This window comes from Diplotaxodon limnothrissa, linkage group LG16, assembly GCF_057381915.1.
Source record: "Diplotaxodon limnothrissa isolate DT_005_m linkage group LG16, D_limnothrissa_male_GT1.1, whole genome shotgun sequence".
Taxonomy (NCBI): Eukaryota; Metazoa; Chordata; class Actinopteri; order Cichliformes; family Cichlidae; genus Diplotaxodon; species Diplotaxodon limnothrissa.
In genome coordinates, this window is record NC_140611.1 from 27,514,138 (window position 1) to 27,521,978 (window position 7,841).

The 7,841-nt window shown below is 43.0% G+C and overlaps 1 protein-coding gene across 1 annotated transcript; it reads right to left on the bottom strand.

Annotated features, from left to right (window-relative positions):
- Positions 1–3,768: 3,768 nt before the first annotated feature.
- On the bottom strand, positions 3,769–6,933 carry LOC146616358 (uncharacterized). The gene is made up of 4 exons (XM_085374301.1): positions 6,317–6,933; positions 5,806–5,845; positions 5,544–5,595; positions 3,769–5,312 (listed from the first exon to the last, which is right to left on the bottom strand). The coding sequence occupies exons 1-4, from the start codon at positions 6,931–6,933 to the stop codon at positions 3,769–3,771; spliced, it is 2,253 nt and encodes a 750-aa protein (XP_085230427.1).
- Positions 6,934–7,841: the final 908 nt, after the last annotated feature.

Here is a 7,841-nt window from a genome sequence, read left to right on the forward strand (position 1 = left end):
AATGAAAGCAAGGCACAAATCAATAGCTCTGATATCTAAATTGGCCATTGAGTAAAAAAAAGGATGGATATGATTCAACAAAAGTATAATTTATTTTAACCCAATACAAATTAGAATTTTATCCAATAAACTAGCCCAGTGTGACTGAGTTCATACATTGATCATAAAATAGCCTGTGCACCGGCCATCACATAAACCATCATTAATTCAGTCAATGTCCCTTGTACACGACTGCCTTCTTGTCTCTTGTCCACACTGAGCTAATCAGCAGTTTTTATGATCGATTACACAGTTATTCAGGGGAAGCCACTGGGCCTTTGGGGACCGGCACAGACACACACACACACACACACACACACACCAACGCCTATGCTGCAGAACATGTTTAAAATCCTCCTTTAACCTTGATCATGAACGATGAAGAACATGACACCTAATAAGTGTTTTTCATTGTTCACTGTCCCTGTAAATACATAAATCACTCCCACCTTGTACAGTCAAGGGTACAGTGGACAGTGCAGAACCATGTGCAAATGTGTGTGCGCTGAGGGGAAACAGTCCAGTCCAGCTGGCATCGACACAAATGGAAAAAGAAAACAAAAGGAAAAAAAAATCTATGCGAAATATTTTTTTAAAATGTAATTACTTTTATGTTTTTAGCAGACAAAGTGGGACAGAGAAAACATCTGTAAATATTTGAGCAGATATAAATGCATACGTGTGAATGTGTATGTTAGGATAACATACCCCCTGGTGAGAACAACAGTAAGGTCACAGGTAACAGGAGAGTCAAACCAGGGGGTGGAAGGAGTTAGTCGTTGCCATGGTATGTGGAATGGAAGTACAAGGAGAATGGACACCAGCTGCCATGGGAGAGAGTGCCAGGGCATACGGGAAATCAGCATGCGACATTCTGGGATACTGTTGATGAAGTACAAACACAGTATGGTGGGTAAGACTCAGTATCCCCTCCCCCTCCTACTGTTTCAGCCCAGTTTCCTCACCTTCCCAGTCTCACCCACCTCCTCACAGTATGGACTGTTTTATCCCAGAGGAGGGGCTACATCTTTCTTTGTCTCACTCCGTCTTGGTGGGTTTTTCTTATCTTTTTTTCTTTTACTAGAGAGTCATTTTTACTGTAGTTTTTGTTCCTCAAATACATAGTAGGCAGAAATGAACACACCTCTTGGGAATAAAATGATGACAACTGAGTGACTGTGACGAGCAATGAGTCCATTTCTCATTGCACATTCCTTGTGACAGAACTCCCTTTGGGTGGGAAATTAGCTCTATTCAGTGAGACAAAAGTGTTGAGATGTTCCGACGACACAAGCCTGAGGTGACAGTACACATGAGTATAAAACACAATGCTGACACAGACGGCACACACTCCGTTTGCCCTGGCAACATTTGCTTGGCTTCACTTTCCGTTAGTGTTCTCTCATTGTGAAGAGGAGGCTATCCTTCCTTGTTTCTTCCAATGAGGAATCTGTTTATTTCAACAAGCTCACTACACACAAACACACACCTCTTCACTCCAACTCTGAAGTGTGGATCATAGGAGATGAAAAGGCTAAGGCAAGTAAAGCTCTCCTCTTCCCCTCACCGCACATTTGTGGTAGTTATTCATTCATGACAAAACCCATTCATGCTCTGACAGCCTATGTCCTCACTGATGTATGGTGTCGTCTCCTGCCATGATCCCTGCAATGTGCAACTGGGTCCTTGCTGCCTTGCACCCACCCCACCTCCGCATATCACTTTAGCTCAGGCTGGATATGAAGCTGGGTTTCGGGGTTTATTCATATACACGACAGCTTTGATACATGACAGCAAAAATGCGCTGATGGGGGTGAGCGCCAAAAAATCTGTTTAAGATCACACGTCTGAGAGCGATGGCCCCACCATGTGAATATGAATGAAGGGGGGAAATTAATGCTTTGGCCTGTTCTTCCTCTCTCTCTCTCTCGCTGTTATTTATTCACATTTCATTCCATGAGCACACAACCCCTGCAGTTTCTGTCAGACCAGGCAAATGCAGAGGGAGGGTGGCTACAGATGAATATGATTACCCTCTCTGTCTTCCCAGATTCCCGTGTAGAAGGAAATCAGAGCTGTTTGTAATGCCGTTTGAGATGGTAAGGGTCAATTTGTAAATCAACCTGTTTTTTGCCCTTAGAATTCATTAGCATATGTAGCAGGGAAACACAAGGTTTGCCTCCAAGGAACAGACTGCTTCCTGTAGTAGCAGCATGCAAAACTCCTGCATTAGCTGTATTAATCAAGCATGCAGCTCCCCAAAGCTTTAAAGACTGTTTTTAATATCCATCAGCTCATTGTTATGTTGTTATGAGCCTCAAATTTACTGTCTAGTTAGTCTCACGGACTAACTGAAAGTAAGCTACCTAGCAACCAAGCCGGCCAGAGGAATCTGTGCAGCATTTAGCAGCTATGAAGCCCTTATAAGCTGGTGGACATGAAAACTGTTAGATCATCACAGGATTGTCTTGATGCATGCTCAATAATCCAGGTAAGTAAATCCCAAAAGTTGATTCTGTTCATCTGGACGTAGCGTTTTCAATAGTCATAGCCCACTGATCAAAGACCATTAATCAATTGCCATGAGTACCATTCAGAGAGAGTTGGAGAATGGCTGCAATCACAGCATTGTAAGATGGTGAAAGATGTACCCTTAGGTCCCCTCCTTGATTCAGAGATGTTCTTTCCCTTTTCACGTAAATGGCCTCCTTGACTCCCCGCTCAAACCAGCGTTCCTCTGTCCAGAATGTGTACATCCTCATCACTGGACTACAAAGTCCTGGTCTGATGAGTTAGCTCTTCTGTGTTGTGCCATCTGCTTCGCCAAAAGTTGTTTGGTTTCCCCAATGTATAAATCATGGGAATCCTCCTGGCACTTAACAGCATACACGACATTACTCTGTTTGTGTCGGGGGACCCGATCCTTGCGGTGGAACAGTTTTTGGAGCAGCGTGTTTTGGGGTTTAAAAGCCACAGAGACGCAGTGTTTGGAGAAAAATGTGTGTCAACTGTTCCGATACTCCTGACACATATTGGATCACTAAGCCTAGGCAGCAGTTGCCCCTCTTTCCTGGATCAGCTGAAGCTTTTTTTAGGTGCCTTCCCAGCTTTGAGAAACATCCAGCTGGGATAACCACATTTACTCAGGACCTTCTTGACGTGATGTTCTTCTGCTTCCCTGGCCGCTGTGTCTGTGGGAATGGTTTTTCGCTCTATGTTGTAGCGTCCTGATGACACCCAGTTTGTGCTCCAGTGGATGATGAGAGTCAAACCTTCACTCATCATCCACTGGAGCACAAACTGAGTGTCATCAGGAAAAGGAAACTGACCTCACGGTTTCAGTTATTGTGCAAATGTACTGTTTGTAAGTTTGGGGAAACCTGCAGTCAGCTGAGACAGAAGAAGTCACTTGGATGAGCGACGAAACGTGTCTCCCACTGAAAACGCTACGTCCAGATGAACAGAATCAACCTTTTTTGTCAATCCTTTCACAGGATTGACAGAGGGGAAAAAAATATGCAAATTTGTGTTTTCAAAGTTGATCAGTTTAAACATGAGAGTTTGCATCTACTTTAAAGTGATAATCACAGGATGAGTAATAATAATAATAATAATACATTTTATTTAAATAGCGCCTTTCAAAGCACCCAAGGACACTGTACAACAGATAAAAACTGGAAATATACACAATGGTAAAAATAGAAGATAAAAGTTAAAACATACAGAAATTTAAGAATAGGCAATTTTAAACAGATGAGTTTTGAGGGTGGACTTAAAAAGAGAGAATGAACTAATATTTCTGAGGTCCGGGGGTAGGGAATTCCAAAGTCGAGGGGCAGAGCAGCTAAAGGCCCTCCCTCCCATTGTGATCGGACGAGCAGAGGGAACAGAGAGAGAAAGAGAAGATGAAGATCTGAGGCAGCGGGATGGGAGCTTCATCTGTAATAAGTCAGAGAGGTACGGTGGAGAGAGAGAATGAATAGCCTTGAATGTATACAGAATTATTTTAAAATGGATGCGAAATTTGACCGGGAGCCAGTGAAGTTGCTTCAGGATTGGGGAGATGTGGTGGGTAGAAGAAGTCCTAGTAATAATACGGGCAGCAGAGTTCTGGACACGTTGGAGCTTGTTGATAGATTTTTGTGTGAGGCCAAATAATAATGAGTTGCAGTAGTCAATTCTAGAGATAACAAGATTATGGATGAGAATGGCAGTGGCGTGAGGTGTGAGGAAGGGGCGGAGGCGATTAATGTTACGGAGTTGGAAATATGCTGCACGTGTAATATTATTGATATGTGAGTTAAAGGATAATGTGCTATCGAGAATGACACCCAAGCTTTTCACAGAGGGAGAGATAGGGACCAGCGAGTTATTGATGGTGAGAGAGAAATTGTTAATTCTGGATAGCAGTCGTTTAGTGCCAACCAGAAGAAGTTCCGATTTATTGCTGTTGAGTTTAAGAAAGTTGGAGGAGAACCAAGAATTAAGTTCAGCTAGACAGAGGATGAGGGAGGGTGGAGGAAGAGTAGAGTCAGGTTTGGTAGAGAGATAGAGCTGGGTGTCATCGGCGTAGCAGTGGAACTGAATATTATATTTACGAAAAATATGTCCGAGTGGAAGAAGGTAGATGATGAAAAGAAGGGGCCCGAGGACGGATCCCTGGGGCACCCCAGTGGATAAAGGAGAAAGCTGAGAAGTGAAGGATTTTAATTGAATGAACTGAGTGCGGTCAGATAGGTATGATTTAAACCAGGCTAGTGGAGTGTGAGAGAGACCAATAGAAGCTAATCTGCTAAGGAGAATGGGATGAGAGATGGTGTCAAAAGCTGCACTCAGATCAAGAAGGATAAGGATGGAGAGGAGACCAGAATCAGCTGCTATAAGAAGGTCGTTTGTTATTTTTATAAGAGCAGTTTCAGTGCTATGTAGAGGACGAAAGCCAGACTGGAACTGTTCATAAAGGTTATTATCAGTTAGGTGAAGATGGACTTGTGAAGCAACTATTTTTTCAAGGATTTTTGAGAGAAATGGTAGATTGGAGATAGGACGAAAATTATTAAAGTTGTTGGGATCTAGACCAGTTTTTTTCAGAATTGGGGTAATAGCAGCAACTTTGAAGGAAGCAGGAACAGTTCCAGTGGTGAGTGAAGAGTGAATAATAGCAGATATGAGGGGAAGGAGAGGGAGTAAGCAGGCTTTGACGAGGACAGTGGGGATAGGATCGAGCTGGCAGGTAGAAGGCTTTGATTTATGGATGAGATCAGCAATATCAACTAAGGATGGAAGTTGAAAAACAGAGAGGAAGTGAGAAGGGGGAGAAGTTAGGACAGAGAAGCTACATTGAGCATTAGGGTCCAGGTCTAAGTGTATTTTATGAATTTTATCAATAAAGAATAGCATTAGAGCATCACAGAAGTTAGATGAATAGAGATGAGCAGGGAGAGAATCAGGTGGCCTGTTAAAAGAGTTGAATAGTGAGAAAAGGGTCTTGGTAGAGTTCTCACTTGAGTAGACAATAGCAGAGTAATAAGCAGATTTGGTTTGACTAATACATTCCTGGTAAAACAGAACGTGGTTATTAAACATATCCTTATGAATAGTAAGGCCAGTTTTCTTATAGAGACGTTCAAGCTGTCGGCCTTTAGCTTTCAGTAGCCGGAGTTCAGGGGTGTACCAGGGTGCAGAGCGAGAAAAAAGTACAGTTCTGGTTTTTTGTGGAGCCAGGGAATTTAAAATACTGCTAAGGCTATGATTATAAAAAAGTACCAGGTCCTCTTGAATAGCTAAGTTGTTAGAAGACAAGCAGCTAGAAAAAGCAGAGGAAAGGATATCAAGATTTATATTCTTGATATTCCGGAAAGAGATAATACGGGGATTGTTAATTACAGAGAGGGTCATGTGAACATTAAAGGAGAGAAGTAGATGATCCGAAATTAGCAGTTCGTCAGCTGTACAGATGGAGGGGGTAAGTCCAGAACAGCAGACTAGGTCCAAAGTGTGGCCCTTAATGTGGGTAGGGAAGTTTATGTATTGTTTAAGGCTGAAACTATCAAGGCAGGATAGAAGGTCCTTGGTAAGAGGATGGTCGCAGTTATCCACGTGAACGTTAAAGTCACCCAGCAATATTATATTAGGGGAGACAGTAGCTAGATTGGTCAGCAGATCGGCAAAGTCACTGATAAAAACAGAATTAAATTTTGGGGGGCGGTAGATGACAGCTATTACAGTTGGGGTAGGTCCTGAAAGTTGACAAACAACAGATTCAAAGGAGCTGTACGTAGGGGCGGACAGCGGCGAGACTTTCCAGTTCTCGCGATAGATTATCGCGAGGCCACCACCACGGCCGGACTCGCGAGGTTGGCAGGTGTAAACAAACCCCGGGGGGGTGGAGTCGTTGAGTTGCGAAAAGTCATTGGGCTGTTGCCATGTCTCAGTCAAGCAGAAAAAGTCAAACTTACGGTCTGTTAGGAGATCCTGGATGAGATGTCCTTTGTTCGTAAGCGAACGGATATTAAGCAGGCCGAAGTTGACAGAAATACTGTCGGACTGGATGAGAGTGTTAGCCGACCTAGGCAGACCAGTCAGAACATTGTGGTCAATAGACCTGCAGGGGTTCCGTTGAGAGCGACCAGAGGTGGACCAGAAGGACTGAATTGGTTTGGAATTATCCTGATGGAAATACCGACGGGAGCCTCGATGTACGTACTTTCGACGAGGGAGGAAGGCAATGTCCGTGTGGAAATGAAGAGCAGCCAGCGGCGGAGCAGCTAAAGAGAAGCGGAGCCGGAGGAGCTCATCAGCTGTATATTGATGAAGTCCAGTGCCGAGTCGGTAGATCGATGACATAAGGATCCAGACCCACACTGAGAGTACATAGATCCTGAAAGGCCACATCATGGACAGGAACAGCCGGGTAGGGACACCGGTGGGCCTTAGAAACAGGAGTAGGACAGAAGTCCAGAGTCCAGTAGCGTTAACGTTTAGCGATAGTGGTGAGTGGCGGCCGGTGAGTAGCGGCAGCCAGTCGCGCCAGCGTTCACTCAACCTAGTGTTTTTAAGTGGTATTATAATTGGCCCGGTAGTTGCAAAGATTGGTGTACTGATACTTTCTATCAGTTTCAGTCTTCCTTGTAAATCTAGCAAACACTATCATGTGAAATGTGAAGTAAAATTGTCAGTAGATATAAATATTAGAATTTCATTTCCTTCAATGGTGCCCCATAACTACAGCATTATGGTGGAGTACTGTAAACACTGCATCAATTATCTAATATCTTATGACAAAAGGAAAACAGGTGTTTTTTGAGAAATTTGTAGTTGTGAAAGTCACAAAAGAAAATAAAGCTATACTTGCTATTAGCATTTTTTTCTGAATGACTGCTGTGTTACTACAATGTAATGTAGTCCAAATGTGTTAACTAAGGATAATATCGGCTTCTAGGTTTATTTGAGCAGTTGCTGATTTAACACTTTGACATAAATCTGACTTAGTGCTGGAAATGTTTCTTTTACTGCTGCCTGGAGCAGAATGTTTGTGGCAATAATATAATCATTTAGAGCCAATTGCCCCCAAAACACTGATGAGAATAAGCAGGTTTAAACTTTTCACTCATTAACTTGTCAATATAAACTAAATGTTTGTCTGGAGTCTGGAGTCAGACTACTTTTTAAGTCCATTTGTGCAAGGTGTAGCATCCCCATGGTATAAGTTTGTGGTTGTGACTATATCATAAACTGCTGCGTTGGCCAATAAGACCAATAGGTGCCTATATCTACACAAATTCCTCATTATTTGAATTAAC